The 21,357-nt window shown below is 36.3% G+C and overlaps 1 protein-coding gene across 2 annotated transcripts in view; it reads left to right on the forward strand.

Annotated features, from left to right (window-relative positions):
• The window catches only part of LOC131159282 (GPCR-type G protein 1), a 97,005-nt gene extending 75,896 nt beyond the window's left edge, over positions 1 to 21,109 (forward strand). The window contains exons 11-15 of one of the 2 annotated variants that reach the window (XR_009137776.1): positions 5,053 to 5,124; positions 5,757 to 5,887; positions 15,754 to 15,919; positions 20,345 to 20,527; positions 20,728 to 21,109. Coding sequence is in view for 1 of the 2 variants with exons in the window: in XM_058114037.1 (XP_057970020.1) it covers positions 5,053 to 5,124; positions 5,757 to 5,887; positions 15,754 to 15,907 (357 nt within the window). In the remaining variant the exon portion in view is untranslated. The remainder of the gene's footprint in view (positions 1 to 5,052; positions 5,125 to 5,756; positions 5,888 to 15,753; positions 15,920 to 20,344; positions 20,528 to 20,727) is intronic. The other variant, XM_058114037.1, reaches the window with a different exon arrangement.
• The last annotated feature ends 248 nt before the right edge of the window (positions 21,110 to 21,357 follow it).

Raw genomic sequence — 21,357 nt, forward strand, 5'->3', positions numbered from 1 at the left:
CTTGTACACAAGAATTCTTTCTTGTTTCCTTGTTTTCTTGATGGTTAAGGGTTATTGGATCGTTGTACCAAGTGTGGGGTATGGCTTGGAGAGGGGGCTCCACCCTAATTGAAGGAGGGATTGTAACAGTTTGCTTCGCCCGTGAAGAAGTGTTATAGTGGAATCCTTAGGTGGTCTTGCCTAAGGCAAGGACATAGGCGGGTATAGTCGAACCTCGTAAAAAACTCAGTCTCACTCTCTACCCTTACTCATTAATTTTTCAGCATATATAAATTGCATGGTTGTGTATCTAAGTGCAAGAAGCTGAAATATTAAGATTGAGAAAACCTTAAAGGGAGTATGTTGATTGATCTTTTGCGGAAACCTTAAAGGGAATACGTTGATTAATCATTTGCGGAAACCTTGATTAAATGGGAGTGCATAAAGTCCATTAATACAGAGCTTTTATCAAACTCTACTTTAAGTTATTCAAATGCTGAATCGTGAAAGTGTTGTTGCAACTTTTGTGTTGGTAACTTGTGATTGGTAAATTGGTTGGTTGATTGGGTATTGATTGACATTGTTGAAAATATTATATTAAGAATCATTGGCTTGTGTTGATATTGATTAAACCAATTCATTGATTGAATGTGGATTGTGATTGGCTTAATTAAGAATTGAAAATCAAATCATTCTTGTGTGATTACTACATATACAATAAGTTGGGATTTGTAAAAAAGAGTTAAAAGAAACTTTAAGAGTGCAATTCACCCCCCCCCCCTCTCTCTCTCTCTCTCTCTCGGGACTACGCCTTAGTTTTCATGCATCATGTGTTTCACATCAACGCCTTAAGTCATTGTCAACCAGGGCACCACTGAAGACCTCACAACTCAACAGACAAGAAGTTGAAGATATTCTTTCAAACAAAGAATTCACATCATCGAGGAAGAAACAAAATGAGTTCATAATAGAGTGGAAGGGCGTTAGAGATGAAGAATTCAGCTCAATGTCAGCAGAGCATTTGGAATTGTTTGTGGACAAAATTTGAAGAGTACTTAGCACCAAAGTCTATGAGGACATCGACCATATAATTGGGGGAGAATGTCACAAGCCAAGCATGTTAAGGGTATTATGTTTTCCTATGACTGCTTGTCTTGTGCACACAAGATTGGTAACCATTGTGTTAATAATGATTTAGATTTTATAATTTGAATAGGATAATGCCTTAATGTGAAAAGGGTGTATGACTCATTGGTTCCGTTTATGGTTGTGAATTTGCTCTTATGGTGAACTCACAGCTTACTTTCGGCTGACAATAACTAGTGATGCACAACCCTTCACATGATTTGGAGTGTTCATCCCATGACACATTGTATGGACTTCAAGAATGGGATGCTAAAGTGATAATATTACTGTACCAGTCCATAGAAGTTTGTTTCACAAATATTCCATCTTTATGGGAGTAGCTCGCAAATATTTTATGAGGAAAAAATCTGTTTTTGGGAGGACCCTTGGGCAAGGGAGGCTCCTCTGACTCGAGCTGCACCCCCCCCCCCCTTTTTGTTTCTTTTCCCATTTATCTAACCTTCATGATAACCCAATCTCCGATTTATTCTGGACTTAAGGGGAGCATGGAGTCGTGGAATTTTCACTTTGTGGGGAATTGGAATTAGTGGAAAATGAAGGAACTAGTTTTCTTATTGAATGTGCTTGGTTCACTTTGTGAGGAATTTGAGTGATTGGAAAATGAATGACTTAAACTTCTTATTGAATATGCCTGGTTCTTTTAAGACATCTTTGGGAGGGACAAAAAATTAGGAGTTAGATTTTTCTTGGAATTTTTCTTGCAAATCCTTTTTGACTCATTTGGGTCATGCTCCTATTACCATGGTTTTAAATTTTCACAAAAATGTCGAAATTTTTGTTTAGATTTCTGCTTTCCATCACCCTTGAAATCGAAATGTTAGTTGATTTTTGTCATGCATAATTTTCATGAAATTTTAACAAATCATCCGAAATTCGTCAAAATATCAAAATTTTAGTGGAACTTATTGAAATTTTAACTATGGAATGAAATTCCATTGGAATTCAAATGTTAGATTAGATGCAAAGTGAAATTTCACTCTTATTCTAATGTTTGGATTAAAACAAAAGATTATTACAAGGGCTTCTAAAATTATATGAAAAATATTAAACTTGCAACATTTTATTTAACCATCCATATCTAAATTATCTTTGTTTGCAGCTTTTTAAAAGGCTCAATTGAGGCTTGCCTCAAGGCAAGGCATGCTTAAAACACCTTAAGGCTCAATCTGAAATACCAAATCCCAAAAAGGCTAACGCATTACATGCTGAAGCTTACGCATTTTTACAAAAAGCATGCCTTTGCGCCTTTTTAGTTGAGGCTTACGCATTTTGGGTGTGTGATTCTCAAGTTAGAATTGGTTCGAATATTTTAACTATATGTTTGTACAAAAGGAATGTCATAATATGAGTTTATTTCTAAAACTCTTGAACCTCAACCTTTCCAAAATAACTGGACTTGTATCTTACATCATGAAAATAGTTTGAACTTTGTAATGGTATAGCTATCTCTTGTCAGGATTTATGTAATGTATTCAAGTTAGCAATTTTTGAATGGCCAACAAGTATTTTGCGAAGCACATCTAGTTTTTCTTTTTTACATTATATTTTTGATTTTCTTAATTTTTACTTTATTTTAAATATATATAATTTATTTAACAAATTTTTATCTTAAAAAACAAATTCTCAAAAGTATTATGCCTTGCCTTTTGATGGTTAAGACACCTCGCCTTACGCCTTCGCCTTTTAAAACATTGTTTGTTTGTATAATAAATAATATTTAATTGATTTATGAATTTCATTTATATATATTTTTTTAGCAATAAAGAGAAATTTATAATAGAAAGGCATCAAGGGCATGCCAACCCATGGTACAAAACATTAACCACCTTGTGACAAACATCAAGGATTACATTATGATTATTTACAATTTGCCCACTAAACCAGCTGGAAACAACAGCAGTCCACTGCTATTTGCAAATCTGAGTGGCATACTTGTATCTTTGAAGGCTCTTTTATTTCTTTCTTTCCAAGCACACCAAAAGATGGCAAGAGGGATGAGGTTCAAGGCCTTTCGCTTCTCCTTGGTGGCTCTGAAACATTTCCAAGCCCAAAGCTCCCTTTCAACTGAATTTATCGTAACCCAACGCTGCCCAATCAAGGAAAGCCAAATTCCACAAGTTCCTTGTCCTGGGTCAGTGGGGATGAATGTGATTGATGGATTCTGCATCAACCATACAATGAAAACACCTATTTGTGACTGTAGGGCCTCTTTTATACAGATTTTCAAGGGTTATAATATTTCCATGTGTGGACTCCCAAACAAAAAAAGGCAACCTTTGAAGGTGTTGTGTCCTCCAAATGTGAATCCAAGAGGAGTTATTGCATTTGTTCCCATCAAGGAGAGCTTCCTGTTGAAAGATTTAATAGTGAAAGCACCATTTTTGTTCAAAGCCTATTTTGGTTCGTTGGGGATGTTTTTGTAACAAAAATTATAGAGAATTATGTAGAAGTCGGAGAGTATGAAGTTCCCAGTCTATCACATTCCTAGTAAAAGGAATATTCCCGAAAATTCCCTGATCAGAGATTTGGAGATGATGACTGATAAGGGCATTTTTGTCATGAGCAAATCTATAGATGGGAGGAAAGACAGCTCTAAGATTACTGTTCTCACACCACACATCATGCCAAGTACACATTGGCCCCATTTCCCACTTGAAATGTCACAAATTGGAAAAAAAATCATCCCATCCTTTCCTGATGAATTTCCGAACTCCCACTCCATAGGGTCCCCCTACTATTGTGTGATGTCCAACCATTATGCTCAAGCCCATATTTTATGATTCTCATTTATAGTAACTGAATATATTTAGTACACATTATATTACAACTATTGCACCACATACACAACATAAATGTGTTTAATTAAAAATATATTAGCCCCAAAACTTGCATTATTATGCCTCTTAACCATTTCTAAAGTTTTGTAAAAGAATTCCATGCTTTATGACTAATTTCTTTATCTTTTCAAATCAAAATTGAAATTTATATCAAACTCAAAATTGAAATCAAAATCAAAATTTCCATACTTTTGGAGCTTTGAAATTTTAATCAAAATCGAAATATATGACCTTGCTTGCTACTTTTCTTTTATATTCTTTTATTTGGAAAAAGAGTTTCCTGAAAAAAAGAAGGCCACTTGTACTGCAGTCTTGAATAAACTTAATACGAATGAAAGGAGGTGTTAATGAGTCACGCTATTTGTGAGCTACTCGGTGCTTGGATCAATAATGGCTCATTCAAACTTGTTCACTATAAATGAGCCAAGCTCAAGCTTATATTTGATGATCATGAACGAAACAAGCTAAGTTTAAGCTAGATCATATCAGCCCGCCTAACTCAGGAACTGGCTCCCTTAACTAAGTTGCTAGTTGTTTTGCTTATAAGCTCAACAATCAACTTGTTTAAGAGGTTCATGAGTTAACTCATTAAAGTAGATATGTAGTGCCAATCCAACGCAAGTCCTTATTTCTTTTATTTATCTATTTTATTTTCTCTATTGTATCCTTTTGGCAACATTTATATTTGCAACAGTGTATCGAACAAATATAATTCGATTGTGGCTGGATAGAGTTAATTATCCCCAATCTATAGATTTGGTTTTATATATATAAAGTATTTTCTCCCAAGTCAGAAACTTGTTTGTATATCGGTTCAAAATTTTACTCCTGTTGGATCATTTAAAGGCCCATTTATCAACTCGTCCAATTTTTCATGTGCAGTTGTTTGAGGACATCTCGTTCTCTTAACTTGTATTTTTCCTCATTTTGTAATATATTTCCTTTTGAACAAAAGAAATTGTGAAGGTTAGAAATCGAATGATGTGCCTGATATTCTGTGTTGCTTAGCATTGCTTTTTGCATTTATTATTTATTTTTGCGAGGAGTTGGCTGTCCCCTAATTTATCTTTTGTTTTTCTTTGTTGTGCAGTATATTTCCTTGTTATTCATTGGAATGTTGATTGTTATATCTGTAAGGGGATTCTTAACTAATCTAATGAAGGTAACCTTGCCTTTAGTTTTTTTTTTTTTTTTTGTCTCAACTTTGTGTTGCTTAAACAAGTAAGAGTAGTAGTTATTTTTTATGATAGGTTCTGTCAAAAATAATGAACTCGCTTAATGCCAGCTATACAAGCATGGCGAATCTTTGCTATTGGATTACTTGACAAAGCAGTCAAGTCTATTTGAGAAGAGTTCTAATAAAATTGAGATGAGAAAGAAACAGTCATGCCTCTTGCTATTATGAAAAACCTGTTCTTGGACATGATTCTATTTCTTATTATTGCTTACATTATTTCTGCATTCACAGTAGAAGGTTGACACCTAGGAAATTCCTTTACCATCCAAACTATAGGAATGTGTTTTTTTTCTGGCAGCAGCTTTCTGGGCTCGCTATATGAATATCAATCAGCTCGTTCTCATTCTACTCTACTACTTAAATGGCATCATAATTTCATATGATGTCATTGTGGTTATAATATGTTGAATGCACGAGCATCAATAGGCCCTTCCAAATCGCACTTTCCACTGGAGTAAACGGACTTCTCATGACTGAGCTAATAGAAATAGAAGCAATATTGCTGGTCCAACAGCTTCAATATCTCTAGTTTAAATTGCAGTTTTGGATTTGTGCAGTTCTTTTTTGCAGTTTCTAGAGTTGGGAGTGGATCTTCAAGCAATGTTGTACTGTTCCTCTCTGAAATTATGGGAATGTATTTTGTGTCATCCATTCTTTTGATAAGAAAAAGCTTGGCAACTGAATATAGGTACGTCCATAATTCGTCCATCAGAGTTTTGTTTGCTTTGTTGAATGTTTAAGTAGTTTGTTATATAGTCTTTTTTGATATTAATCATTGCTGAAAACTTTTATATTTCATTGAACACTTGGAAAGCCACTTTCTTTTGTAGAAACATGACACCACCAGGGTGGCTGGGATTTCAGAGAAAATTATGAGATTTCTTGTGGTCTGGTTTTGAGTATTAGATGGATCACCTTGTTTGTTGGGAATCTTGGGATGTAGTTGGGAGACCCAAAACCTAACCCAAATCTGAGGGGTGACTGAGGCTTGGTATTGTGGTTTCTAAAACATTATTTTATAGGAAAATGGTTATGGAGGTTCACCTTAGAAACTAAATCCTCATGACATCAGGTTATTAAGACTAGGGATTATTTGGAACCACTTATAGAAAAGTACTTTTCTTATCTTAAAGTAGGATGGGATTACTTATTATAAGTACTTTTTCAGATAAATACTTTTTCCAAAAAAATTTCAAAAAATACTTATTTTCCCCCAAAAAAAAAAAAAAAGTAGTTTGGAAAGGTACTTTTTGTACTTTAAGTGTAAACCAAACACTAATTGATAAAAGTACTTAATTTAAGTAGTTTTCATAATAAGCACTTATTTTTAAAGAAGTTACAAACAGGGCCAAGTAAGGAATTCATCGGAATGGGTGGGATACTAAAGGAAGTGGCAGCATTACCCATGCAAGCCCTTTGAAGTTTGTTTCCCAGGTAGCCAGTCTTTTCTTTCCTTTTACTCATTTTAAAGTAGATAATGGTAATAGAATTGAGGATGTTTGAGTGGGAGAGACTTCATTGGAGCTTTTGGTGCCACAGTTGTTTAAACTATAAACTGTTCATAATGCACCAATTTCAGCTTTTTACTTCGCAGCTGATAATAGAATTCATTTTTAGGAGGATATTTGGTTGGGAAAGACTTCATTGGAGCTGTTGGTGCTACAGTTGTTTAGACTATCTACTGTTCATAATGCCCTGATTTCATCTTTTTATTCTGCTCTTTTTTGGGGGCTGGGGGAGTGTTCTCTCCTTCATGAGATTTCTATTTCTTCAGGAGTCTATGAAAGAGAGGTTGATCAGCTTAATTTATTATTGGGTTTGTTGGATTCTTTTATTCCTACTTCTGTGGCAGAGCCCGGGGGCTGGGGTTGGGGATTCTTTGGGACGGAAATTCCTTTCAAGATTTGGCCTTGTTCTCAACAGGATTAATACGCGTGACTTTCTACAGATAAGTCGATCTAGTAAGGCTCTCAGCCCAAATGTTTGTATGATGTGTCGTGGGTCAAACGAAACTAGTGTTTATCTTTTTCCTTCATTGCTGGTTAGGTGTCCTTTGAATACTTTGTTTTCTTGTTATGTTGAGGATTTGGTGGCCTTGCAAAATGTGTATAGCTTTTTCTTGGTGAGATTTTGGGGTTTTGGGAAGAGTATAAAGAGGGAGGATTTTATGGACTTGTGCTGTGTATGCCATTTTGTGGATTGTATGGCTCAACAAGAGTGCAAGAATTTTAAAGGATAGTTCTCCAATTTTTCTGTGGGAGGAAATTACACTTTTTGCTTCTCTTTGGGCACATTCCTTTGGGTTTTGTTTTGCTGTCCAGTCTTTGAAAAAGGATTGGAAGGCAGCAGTTTCATAATTATTTTCTGTCTTTGCAGAGGATGCCTTATCCTCCATATCCTGTACTTTTTTAAGCTTTAATGGAATTGCTTTGTTATTGAAAAAAAAACAAAAAACAAATTGAGGAGATGAAATTTAACTGATGCAAGACCAACATCCAACAATGTTAATTCTCAATTCCTTTTGCTAGAAACTAATATGCAGGGACTTTTTATAGGCTTTCAATGCTTGTAAGATAAAGAAACTAATTAAGAAACCTAATTAAGCCAAAATACTAGTTTCTGATAATAACCTAGAATCTTGAAGATATAGTCCTAATAAAAATATCATAAATATGCAACGACAGCAACAACAACAACCACCACCAAGCCTTAAGTATTACTAGGTGGGTCAGCTACATGAATCCTTTTTTGCCAATTCGCACGATATTGGGGCAATGTCCCGTGACAAATGGAGGGCTGTTAAATTTTTGTTCACTATATCATTCCAAATTATTCTATGTCTACCCCTACTCCTAGTGCCACTATCATCAACAAGTATATTGGAGCATTATTTAGCTTATGTTGCCGATCTCAGCGGCCCCTCCCTTGTCTTCCCTAATCTTTTGCCTCACTTAGTGGAATGTCTTTGTTCCTTGGGGTTTTTTTTTTTTTAGATAAAAAGAAGAATATCTTGAGAAGAAGAAGCACATGGAGCATAAGAAATACTCTTAAAAATACGAGAAAAAAAAAACAGAATAAATCAAGACAGCACAGCCAACCAATCGCACTGTAGATCAGAAAACAAAACCACTTTGAAACATGCTGCAAACCCCACAAGGAAGCCAGATACTGAATTCTATTTCAAAGCATAACTGAGGACATCCTTGTCCCAGTAAAAATATGAGCATTCTTTTCCACTAAATTCTCGAAAAAACTGCAAAAAATTTCACACCTCGATATCACCAAAGCATCTTTACCCCTTCCAAAACCTGTAAAATAGATAGTGAAACAAATCCTCAATCGACTCCAGACACTCCCAACTCTCTCCAAGTTAGCCAAAAGATTATTCCACACCCTCAAAGATAATATGTGAGAAGCGGATTCTGAATTTTGAAAACAAAGAGAACATACATATGGAGATAGAACCCTGAAAGGCCTCCTACACTACAGCAGATTGTTACTGTTAACTTTATTAAGAACAACCAACCAAATAAAAGCCTTAATCTTAAGAGGGGACTTCAGCCTTCCAAATGGATCTATAAAGTGGGAAAGACAAGTTATTTTGACTGCCCAAAGAAAGAATTACAAGAATATTCCTTTGAAGGATCTAGGACTGATAGTCTCTCCTTTCAAAAACAAGCTTACCATCCAACAAACTTAATAAGGAGGCAAGCTCCAAAGCCTCCCCATCATTAAGAACCCTACGGAAATGGATATCCAAATAGAAACCAGCCCCATTAGGAATAAAGAATGAAGAAATAGATTTTTATTGTGCAAAGAGGACAATCTAAACAAACAAGTAAAAGATAAGTGAAGTAAAGAATCCCCCACCCAAATGTCTTCCGAAAAATGAATGACATCCTTTTCCAACTAGAAAATTTGTAGAAGAAATAAAAAGATGATATAGCTGTGAAATAACCTTCTAGGGACTTCCACAAGAGCATCTCTACCCCAAATTGGCATCCCACCCATTAGCCTGCAAACCAATTTATTCTTAGTAACTTTGTGCCAAAGGGAAGACTCCTCTAAGGGATGATAACTCCACAACCATTTACCCGTTAAAGCAGTAGTCTAAGACACCAACTTACCAAGACCTAAACCCCCCTCCTTTTTAGACCTACAGACAACCACCTAACTAACCAAATAATCTTTATTAAAATCTCTCTTAATCTTCTTAATACTAATGGCCACCCTCATAGGAATTCTCAAGATAGGCAAGAGAGGAATGCTAACAAGGCAAGCCTAAATGAGTGTAATACGGCATCCTAACGAAAATAAAGCACCCTTCCACCCATCCAACCTCTTAGATTCCTTCTCCACCACAAGATCCCAAAATTCAATTAATCTTGGATTACCACCTAAAGGCATGTGTAAATAAATCCAGAGGCCAATCAAGAATGCCACACTCAACTAAAGAGGGCAACTCCAAAGATCTAGAAATATCCAAATTAGTACAAGCTAACCCACTCTTCACCAAATTATTTTTTAAAACAATAACCCTCTCAAACAATTGCAACGTAGTAATCACATTTAAAAGAGACTCTATGATCTTCTAAAAATAAAAAAAGTATCAATGTATCATCAGAAAATTGAAGATGAGAAACCACAACCCCCTCACTTCCCATCCCAATCCCTCTCACAAACTGCAGCTCTAGAAACCATTCTACTCAAAACATCTACCACAAGAACAAACAAAAAAGGAGAAAGTGGATCTCCTTGCCTAACACCACCTCAAAGCCCTGAACCAAGATTTAGTCTCTCCATTAATAATAACAGAGAAAGAAGCATTAGATAAACACCCCCTCATCCAAGATCACAATTTTGACCAAACCTCTTTTAAAAAAGATACTATCAAGGAAGGTCCAAGTTGTTCGATTATAAGCCTTTTCAAAATCTACCTTAAAAAGCACCCCTTTATTTCTCCTTCTACCAACATTCTCAACAACCTCATTTGCTAATGAAATAGCATCCAAAATCTGCTTACTCCCCACAAAAGCACTTTGAGCCTCCAAAACAGCATCTCCTATCACAAATTCAGCCTCTCAGCTAAAACCTGGGCAATGATCTTATACACACTAATCACTAACCTGATAGGCATAATATCTTCAACTTTAATAGACCCACTCGTCTTAGGCACCAAAGTAATAAAACTTGAGTTATTGCTTTTACTCAAAATTCCATTAAAAAAGAACTCATTAAAAATCTTCATTAAATCCCCTGTAACAATAACCCAACAATCTTGGAAGAAAGCCCTTCCCTCCATCTTAAACACAATCACCTTAACCTCACTTCCTCAAAAGGCTACTCCAACTACCTTGGCTCCAATCCAGCCCCGCCCACATAGGCCTACAAAAAATCTTCAATCCTCTTCTGTAAACAAATTAGCAGAAAAATCTGTAATGTCCTTAGTAATCAAAGAAAAACCATACTTACCTCTCCTTCCTTCAGCCCTTGAACTCCATAATCATATTTCTCCTCCTCCTACCAGAAGCCAAGCTATGGAAAGATTTCGAATTACAGTCACCTTCCCTAAACCACTTAAACGTATCTTTTTCCTTCAACTCCTCAATTCCCCAAAAGTTACCTCTAAATCATTAATCCACTTTAACCTTTTCACCTTATCTCATTCCAAAAGACTACCCTCTTATTCTTTTCTATCCAACAAACTAATCTCACCTAAAATATTGTATTCGTCACCCTAAAGTCCCCAAATTCCATATTTTCAACACTTATTTTAGACACTTTAATTTTTTCATAGACCTAGAACCTTCCCAACCCTTCTTAACATTCTCACCCCAAATATCCTAACCCAAGATTGAAAAGACTTATGACCAAGCCACATATTTTCAAGTCTATAGTCGATTAGGGAAATGATCCTGGGCCTAGACAAAATATGCTGAGAAATATTAGGAATCTCATCCTCCTCACTCGGTAGAAAGCAAGAATCTTTCTAAACAGCCAAAAACCTCCCTATCCCTCCCCACTCCACCAACCCTCCACCTGACCTGGAAAATAAAGCATTACCCAAAGGAAAATCCCTCAACCCACAATCTCTAATAAAACTATCAAAATTCTTCATACTCGAAGAAAACCTCCCTCCCCCTCTCTTTTCCCTAGGGAATCTCACCTCATTAAAATCTTCCTCTAAACCCCACCTAGGATAACAAAAACCATATACAGCATATAACTCATCCCAAAAAGAAGACCTAAGAACAGGTCTGCAAGGACCATGGACCGATGAGAACCACCCTTGCCTCCTACCTTTCACTTCCAACAAAATAAATAAATAAATAAATAACAGAAGACTATCTATTCTAATGACAGAACGAGTATCCCACAAAATGGTAATTCCCCCAGCTGCCCCCGAGAAGGAAGAGCCTCCCACTCCTTAAACCTACTCTCCAAAAATACTACGAATCACACCACCATTCACTTTCTCAAGTTTTGTTTCTTGGACAAAAACAATATCAGGGGAACTCCTATTCAGAATTTCCTAGTAAGACACCTCCTTTTCACATCTCTTAGCCCCCTCAAATTCCAACTAATGATCTTCATGATTTAACTAGTCCCCCCTCCCCGCCTCCACAAACCTCTATCCTGACCCCCTCCATAATTCACCAAAGTAGCTAACTTGTTCAATTCTGTTTGCACCTTCTTTTTCTTCCCCGGTCTTAGGAGAAACCACTACTTTGATTTTATTTTATTTTTCCTAAAGAGTTCACCTTCCATCCTCTCAAGGGTTTTTGAGGATCCCAGTTGTTTCTTTCATTTCCAAGTGAATTAATTGTCACTACCCCTCCCTCAAAAGACTTACCCTTCTGTCATAAAGAACTAAGAGTAGAATTTGACAAAGAAGGAATGGGCAATATACCTCTTTTGGATTTGAGACCCCCTTGATCTTCCATGAAAAGGTCATTCTCAGCCTTACTATTCTCTACTATTAGAGCAGGCTCATTAACAATATGAACAGGAATACAATCACTTGAAGTAACAATAGGCAAAGCCCTCTCTTCAACTAAATTTTGTATTTGATTATCAGTGCTCTTCAAATGGTCAACACTAACCTAAAGCTGAGCTTCAGAAGTCCATTCAGAAGCTTCATCCCCCGCCTCAGGCTGTCTGTATAGGAAACAAGCACTTAAATCCACTGTATTGTCAGATGGTGCCTCAGGAATGAGAGATGTTATCTCACACTGAGACTTTTATGGTGAATAACCAAAAAAACATTACCTATCCCTTGTTCCGCCATCAACTAATCCAACAATAAACCCTTATCAGAGTCTCAGACTCAGTAAGCTCTCCAAATCATTATGAGACTCATAAAAGGTTTCCTTTCCAACCTCGTTCTCTTTCAATTATACAACTTTGTGCTGCTCAACATTTTGTTTCTTAGAACCATCTAAAGAAAATAAAAGAGAAGAAATTGTCTTTTGTGCAGGAATAATCATTTGTGACTTACTAGATTGCACAATTTTTTCCTCTAGAGATCCTTCATCGCCCCTTTAACTATCAACTTCAACAATCTTTTTGTAATGCATTTTCTCCAACCCTACGGTTAACATCTACAGCATTCACTTCTATATCAGAGAACTGCATATCAGATTCAGCAATAGAGCGGTCCTCTCCCAACCCAATCTATCCTTCCACTAGATCTTTTGTTAATCCCAGTAACTCCTTAAGAATTTTTTTTTTCTACAATAGCCCAAATTTTACTACTCCCCCTTTCTTCATCACTTGGCCCCTTCTGATTAACTGCAGCCCCCTTTCCTTAAAAGTATTAGTTTAACCACAGACCAAATTTTGCTTCTCTCCCTTTCTTCATCACTTGGCCCATTCTGATTAACTATGGCCCCTTTTTAACTTCACTAGGCCCAATAGCATCAGCCCCATCACAGTACAAATCAGAAATTACCTCTCCATCTGGTTTAAAATTTAAATCACAGCCCTATCCCGACCCCATCCCACCATTTCGCCCAACGAATGAATGAAATCCCTTACCTACCATTGAAGAGAATCCCTGATTATTCTCTAACTAGTGCCCTTTGTTTCAAATGAATACCTTGCCCGCCAACAAAGAGGACCCCAAATTATTTGCTAACTGGTATCCTTGGTTTTGAGTAAATGCCTTGTATGCCATCAAATAGATCCCAGATTCTTCGCATATTCGTTTAACTGGCATTGTTCGTTGTAGCAGAATGACTTCAGCATAAGAGGTATTCAGTCTTCTCAGAACCAACACACTTGTGTTTTCCTCGATCCTTTGCAAATTTTTGGAACACAGTTGGTACAACAAAAAATTGATCCCACGTTCTTCAAAATTCTCTCTTCACAAACAGAAAAAACCCTTCGAAGCGAAGAAGAGCTTCCACCGCCCATCTGCATCAGAACACTCTGGAAAACAAAGATGATTACCAGAACCTCTTTCTCTGCACCTTTCCATACGCAGAATTCTTCCCCACATATTCTGAAGCAACTTTAGATGAAGAAAACCTCCATCAATTCTGAGCAGTAAACCACCAGAGTTCTTATTCAACTCCCAAAGCCCTGATAAAAAATCCTTATTCTGAGGAACCACTGAAAGTTATCATTTTTCAGCACCAAAAAGGACAATCGGCAACCCACAATCTCAGAAATATGAATCGAATAGTTCTCCAAAGTAACAAAATCAAGAACTTTTCTTTCCACCTTGGAAGAATTGTGAGAAATCATGGGATCTCGCCCTCATCTTTCCACAAATTAATGAAAATGGAAACAGATTTAAAAAGGTAAGAATGATTGAGAAAAAGATTAAGAATATCATGAAAAATGGTCAAAGGGTTCAGGAGTCTGGTGTGGGGCTTCCAACCACCATCGTGCAGAGCGATTCGGGAAATTATGCTTTGCAGTTTATCATAAGGATGAGGCATGTGCTATTGAGTAATTTCTTTGCCATGAGAAAAGACTAATCTTTTGGAGACTTAATTTTAGAAGAAACTTCTCAGATGAAGAGATCAAAGACTGCTGGAGATTGCATGGCTCTTTTTGCACAATTTGCAGGGTAAGAGGGGAAGAGGACAGTGCCAGATGGATATTGAATAAAGATTGGACAGTTTACAATGAATTCTTATTACCATCAGTCAGTGGTAAAATGCTAGAGAGTGGTAGAAAGAGCTTCCCTTGGAAGGCAATATGGAAGACTAGAATGCCTGCAAGAGCTGCTTTTTTGCGCAGAAAGTTGCGTAGGAGAGGATACTTTGGTGCCTGATCTAAGCTGCTGCTCCTAGTTTTTCAGTGGGTGATGGCTGGTAAAGTGGAGGTGAGCTGTTAGCTTGGAGAGGCTCAGTGTATGGTGTGGGATGTGCAGTTCAGCCCACTTTATTCTGGAATCTGGTTCATTTGGAAGAAAGAAATCCAAAGGCCTTCTAAGTGGTTGTTTCTATGGAGATGAGAGTTCCTTATCGTGCATTTCAGATTAACAGGATACTTTCATACAGATGTTGGTTCTTCTTTAGATTTCACAGACATCATTTTTGACTGATGAAACTTGCTTATGGCTTTTGTGCTTGGGTGAGTCCCTCTTGGAGTCCCAACAATGAAGTACTCACTTATCAAAAGAATGCTAACCTTTTACTGTTGTGTATTTTCTTTACTGAACTGTATCGACGTAAGAAAAATCAAATGTGTTAGTTATGTTCAAGGTCTTAAATTTAAATTTTGACTCAAATTTCGAAGCTCAAAAAGTATGGAAATTTCAATTTCGATGTCAATTTCGATTTCAATTTGAAAAAATAATGGAAACCAGTAGTAGAACATGGAATGTTTTATGAAGCTTTACAAATGATTAAAAGACATAATAATGTAAGTTTTAGGACTAATATATTACAAGTAAATACATCTATGCTGTGTATAAGGTGGAGAAGTTGTAATATAATATGTGCGTCAAACATATTTGTAAGATAATGTACATTAAACATATTTAGTGAATCAGTTAATACAAATGAAATTCTTAAATCATTTAAATATTATTTATTATACAAATAATGATAAATTAGAAATGAGTGGTTAAATAAAATGTTGTTGTACGTTTTTTTTTTCATACAATTTCAAAAGCACTTATAATAATCATTCGTTTTGATAAAAATAAATTGAAAGAGAAATTTTACTTTACTCCTAAATTCCTCATTTGAATTCCAAGGAAATTTCATCACATAGATCAAATTTCGACAAGTTTTGCTAAAATATGGAGATTTTGATAAATTTTGGATGATTTTTTGAGATTTCGATGGAAATTAGGCAAGACAGAAATCGACAGCCATTTCGATTTCAAGGGTGATGGAAATCAGAAATTTCGACAATTTTGTGAAAATTTAAGACCATGGTTATGTTTCATCTCCTAAGCACTCTAGCTTGATTTGTCATGTTAGAATTTGGTAGATTAGTAGTTTTGAAAAATAGATGACTTAAAAGCTAGCAAATTACATTTTGTAAGTAATGGTTTTGGCTGATTTAAGTGACAGACCTTGTGTTTCTTGGCAGGATGATCATAACAGATGTATTGGGTGGAGATATTCAGTTTGATTTTTACCATCGGTGGTTCGATGCAATCTTTGTAGCCAGTGCCTTCCTCTCTCTGCTTTTGCTTTCAGCACATTATACATCTCGCCAGGCTGACAAACACCCAATTGACTAATGTATTTTGTATGTAAGTCTACAATGAATACCTTCTTGTTTCTGTTAGAAAAAAAGTACCTTTTAATTTCTCAGATGGGGTTTCTTCTTAATAATCAAGAACAACATTAACAGTAAGGTTACGTTTAGTTTGCGGAACAGCTATATCTTGGAATAAGATGGAATATAATGAGAAATTTGATAATAGTGGTAAATCTATTCCTCAAATAGTCATTATTTCATGCAACATGTAATAAGAGAGGAATGATTCCCATGTTGAAATTTGGGAATAGTTATTCCTTGTCTACTCATTATGGATTCATAAAAAAGTTTCAATTTGTTATTTGCTTTATGATAACATATTTTTTATGTAACAAATTGTAACTACCCAATTATAACTAATCTATTCCAAGGAATAGGCATTCTTTGAATCAAATGTAACCTAAGGGTGCCAAGGAGGTGAAACCCAAGTAGAGGAAAACAGAAAAGTATGGGAGATAATATCTAGAAAATCAATGGCGGCCTGAGCTTCAACAAAATTCTGACCATTAAACCGAAACAAAATGTTTCAAGCTATCCATTTTTTACTATAGTAAGAGAAGTTTAAATTCCTTCAAAAGAACACATAGTTTTTCCCTCCAAACAATCCAGCAAAATGGTCACAGGAATCAGCTTTGGGTTTTATCAGTCTTAGACAGGCCCACAACTCTCCTGTGAGTAAGCCTGCTGCCATCCAGGGGACTCTTTATTATGGGCAAAGCACTGTCCCAAATACTCCTCGACCAGTTGCAGCTAATTAGAAGATGATGCACTCTCTGCCACTTTTTTGCTTAGACAGTATCTATTAACCACTGTAGTCCTTTTTATCAGTAGTCAAGATCCCTCTATACAAAGTTTCCCAAGCAGTGTAGCCGAAACTACTTTAGTTGGAAGCTTTAGTCTTCCACATTGTTATTTTTTAATATATAGAGAAAGAAGAAATATCATAAAAATGAAAGTGTGCAAAAATGAGCGTAAATAATCTTCCCAAAAAGGAAATAGAATAAAAAAGTAAAAATTACAATCAAATAACACAGCCTTCCAGTTAAATCAGAAAAACACACCCCTTAAAATACCCAGCTGCAAAAGCCCATACGAGGCAGAATACTGAATCCTAACCCAGAGCGAAGTCAAGTGTAAAAATCCCGAGTATCTTGGAGTGATTTAGGGGATATTTATGTAGAGGATTGTATATTATTGAGAGCGATTGTTTTAGGAGATTGTTTCCATATTTAGAATAGCCGATTGTATTATAAGTATTGTGTATTGGCTTGTACAAATTTATTCAAGAAATACAGAAAACTTATTCTGATTTCATGATATTAGAGTTAGGGTTTCTAAATCCTAGTTAATGATGGGAGAAGGAGCCGTCAACAGCAGAGGGTCGAGCACCTCTGAAGCTCTCGATGGCGAGACTAAAGCCACCTCCACCTTGAATTTGAATGGGCTAGACAGCTCGTCCTTCCCACTCTCGATGGAGAAACTGAACGGAAAAAAATTTCGTGAATGGGCGCAATCAGTCAAACTCGTGATTGAAGGCCAAGGAAAGTTAGGCTACCTTACCGGTGAGAAGAACAAACCTGCCTCAACCGATGTTGCGGATCTGCAGAAGTGGAAGTCCGAGAACTCCATGGTGACTGCGTGGCTGGTGAACTCCCTGAAACCTTCCATCGGCAATACCTATTTGTTCCTACCGTCGGTAAAGGGCGTCTGGGATGCTGTCCAAGAGACGTACTCAAACGTTGAAAGCTACTCCCAAATCTTTGAGATCAAAACTCGGCTATGGCAGATGCGGCAAGGAGAAAGAGAAGTCACGGACTACTATTTGGAGATGAGGAATCTCTTGCAAGAACTCGACTTGAGCGTTGAGGAAGAATGGGAATGCCCTAGAGACAGTGCCCAATACAAGAAAAGACTCGAGAGTGAACGAGTCTTTGAATTCTTGGCCGAACTCAACCGAGACTTGGACGAGGTGCAAGGGAGGATTCTCGGCCGACGTCCTCTGCGTTCAACTCGGGAAGTCTTCTCAGAGATGAAGAGTCCACAACTAAGTGTCCTTCCCCTATTGGAAGGATAGAAACCCTCAAGCAAACATGAGGCTGAGAGTTCCTCTGCCTCCCTATCATTAGACCTACGAAATAGAAACTCCCAAGAAACTCATGAATTATAAAAAACAACAACAACAACAACAATAATAATAATAATAATAATAATAATAATAATAATAATAAAGATAACCACACTGTGCAACAACAATAGGCAATGAAGAAGAAAAAAGAAATGAAATGTGTAGGAATCATGCATGCAAATATCACATCGTGCAACAACAATAGGCGAATAGAGAAGAGAAAAGAAATGAAATGTGCAGAATCAACCCACTCAAATATTGTTGTGCAACAACAATAGGCGAATAGAGAAGAGAAAAGAAATGAAATGTGCAGTCTTTGCACAAGATATATACTTGTATTTCATAAAACAACTAAAATAGTTTTACTTTCAATGACAAGCTCATTATATTGAGTTGTACTTTTCATACGTCTTTGCACTTCCCAGTCTACATACATAACCGCCAATGAAAATACATACTTAGTATCTCTATCATCTTCCTGCCAGTCTGTAATACATCTCAAAAATGGCAGTTTTTTTGGAGAACTTAACAAATGGATCTCTTCTTCAATTTGGACCTGAAATTGTTGAGGAATAGGGTGAGCAACCATGAGCTCAGTAGACATTCTTAATTCTCCCTTATTCAGATAAGGACTTCAATACTTTAGCATATAATTTCTTATATGCATGCATAATCACAGGGTGCCTGAACACGCGCTTTATTCTAAGCAATATGCATGAGCACACTCTTGACTCTAAGCAATTTGTTCATCTAAAGTTACCATCGCAAAACATCCAAATAGCATGCATTTACACATTTTTTTTCTACATAGCAGTGCTGTCCCAACTAAGTGCACATTTTATCTCAAACAAGTACGAAAATTCAGCTTGGCCAACTACCACTTAATGCGGAAGTACCTCCCGGAGGTTTAGGGCCTTTCACCCAAGGGAGACACAATCCCCACTTGCTCAAATCCCACAAAATCACAGCGACAAACCATACACGAAGTGCCAGCTTTTTTACATAATAGCAATTCAATAAATACACAAACACACGCTATATTATAGCAAGTAAAATCATCATCCTTACAAGAAAAATATCTATCGCATGAAAATTTCCCAAAAAACAAAATATGAAGCTATGGTGACCAAAGGGAACATATATGTAGACTTATCAAGTAATTAGAAATAAAAAGTTTAAATCTCTAACTAGTGATTCAATTCTATGCAAGATTCTATTTCTATTTCCTTTGAATACCCAAAATCCCTAGGTGAATAAATGAAAATTAAGAACACCTACCTTGATTTCTAGCTTCTTCAAACTCAGTTTAAGTTTCCCTCTGAATTTCCTATACTTTTTTCCTGATTTTCTCTGAATTTTCTAGAGAGTTCTCTCTTTTCCTGTCTCGCTCTCTCTCTAGAATTAGGGTTTACAACAAGAGTTTGTGGTATTTTCTGTGCTGAGGCTGCTCTGCTGGGCTGGAATTGTCAAGACACAGCTTGTCCTGCGGTGCTGCCATCTGTGTGCTAGGTGTCGACAGCTGGTTTGCGAAACTGCCAGGTGGCTGCTGCTGGTTTGTAGTGTTTCCAGATGTCACAACTGGTTTTAGCATGCCCGATCCTCTTTTTTTTCCTCTCTCTCTCTCTTTGCCCCCAACTTTTTAGCATATCCCTAATAGATCAAATGGAATTTCCAATATCACTTTAATGAATAACATGGTCAGTATGAACTTGCTCACCCTCTCTCCATACAAATCAGTTCCCTGGATATTTACATGGTCATTTTATTTTTATTTTTATTTTAGTTTTATAGAATAAATTGTTTAATCCATAGAAGTGAGTCCTTAATATTGAAGTATTGTAGCAACAACTGATAACAGGAACAGGAAAGAAGCAATATAAACTAACGTGTTGTCATAACATGTTTTTTCAGAGTGTAGAAATGAAAATAGAAAATATATATCAAAGAGTCCCCAAGTTATAGTGTTGCAAAGCCTGCAAATAACGTAAAATCAAGCCCAAAATAAAATTTTTTTTTTTTTTAAATCCACATTCTTTCGGCTTGTGGGATGAAAGTTGAGTGCCTTGTCCCTCCTGCATGCCTTCTAGTCCAGCTTCCAGGAAAATGGTTCTCCCGTTTGGTGATACGTGAGAATTAGAAATGTGGTGCTAGAATTCTATTATTCAAGTATATTAATTTTTTCTCTATATTTTTGTGTGCATGAAAATTAATATATTTACATTGAATATTTTAGTAAGCTCTTAATGCTAGAATTTCATAGCCTTGACATTCCTTTTCCAATCCGTCCCCTAGGGTGGTTAAAACTTGGTTCGAAGAGGGGTGGAAAAGTTATGATATGGAATATGGATTACCTCCCATTGTGTGGCTCAAGCCTACTGTGAGCTTCCAATTGACACCAAAAGAGATTGCCTTACGACACCATTAACTTGGAAATACCTATGATGCCTCAATGATGCTGATTTCCTTTCATGTTTGGTATGTTGGAATGGTATAAATTTAAAAATTATGTGACATGTAAAAATATGAAGGCTAGTTTTATTTCATTCCATTCTTGCATACCAAACAAATCACTACCATTATAGTTGACATAATGATTTCATTATACAAATGGATTATTTTTAGATGAGTTTATTGCCCAATTGTTTAACTTGTCCCTGTATGTGTGTGTGGAACAGGACATATACTTGTACATTGTTATGCTTTCAAGGCGATGAGGGTATGTGCTCATATTAATCCCATGGTTGTCTTCACCAGAGTCGAATTCTCTATTATGACTGCTACCATATTTTTTTTCATGTAATTTTTTATTCCACTCCTTCATTTTGTAGAAAAGGAGGGGGAAAAGTAAAAGAAGTGGGGAGGGGTTGAAAATGAATAGAAATATTGGCTTCTTACCCCAAAAGAACGTGTATTGGTCATCTTTGTAGAATCAAGTTTCTGTATAGTAATCCATATAGTTGAAACTAAATCTTGGCCACCAAATTGTATCAGGAATCAATTCTTTTAGCTCTTGTGAGTATATGTTTTGCTATGCAAGAATGTTTTGTGTTATTTCTCTACATTTAGCCATATAAATAACATTGCTTCGAAGTTTGTTGTAATTTTTTTAGGGTTTGAAAGCTTAATGCACGCTGTTTTCAGCTCTAGAAGAGTTGTGCCAAACTGGGTTAACCAAAAGGGAAACAGCCCACCTTTTTTCTAAAACCTCAAGACATTCCAAGAAAGAATTTTCATTAGTCACTATTATCACCATCAATGTCTTTGTCCCCTCATCATACTTGATCAAGGAGGCAAGCCTAGCTAGA

This window comes from Malania oleifera, chromosome 7 (genome assembly GCF_029873635.1).
Source record: "Malania oleifera isolate guangnan ecotype guangnan chromosome 7, ASM2987363v1, whole genome shotgun sequence".
In the NCBI taxonomy this organism is placed as follows: domain Eukaryota; kingdom Viridiplantae; phylum Streptophyta; class Magnoliopsida; order Santalales; family Ximeniaceae; genus Malania; species Malania oleifera.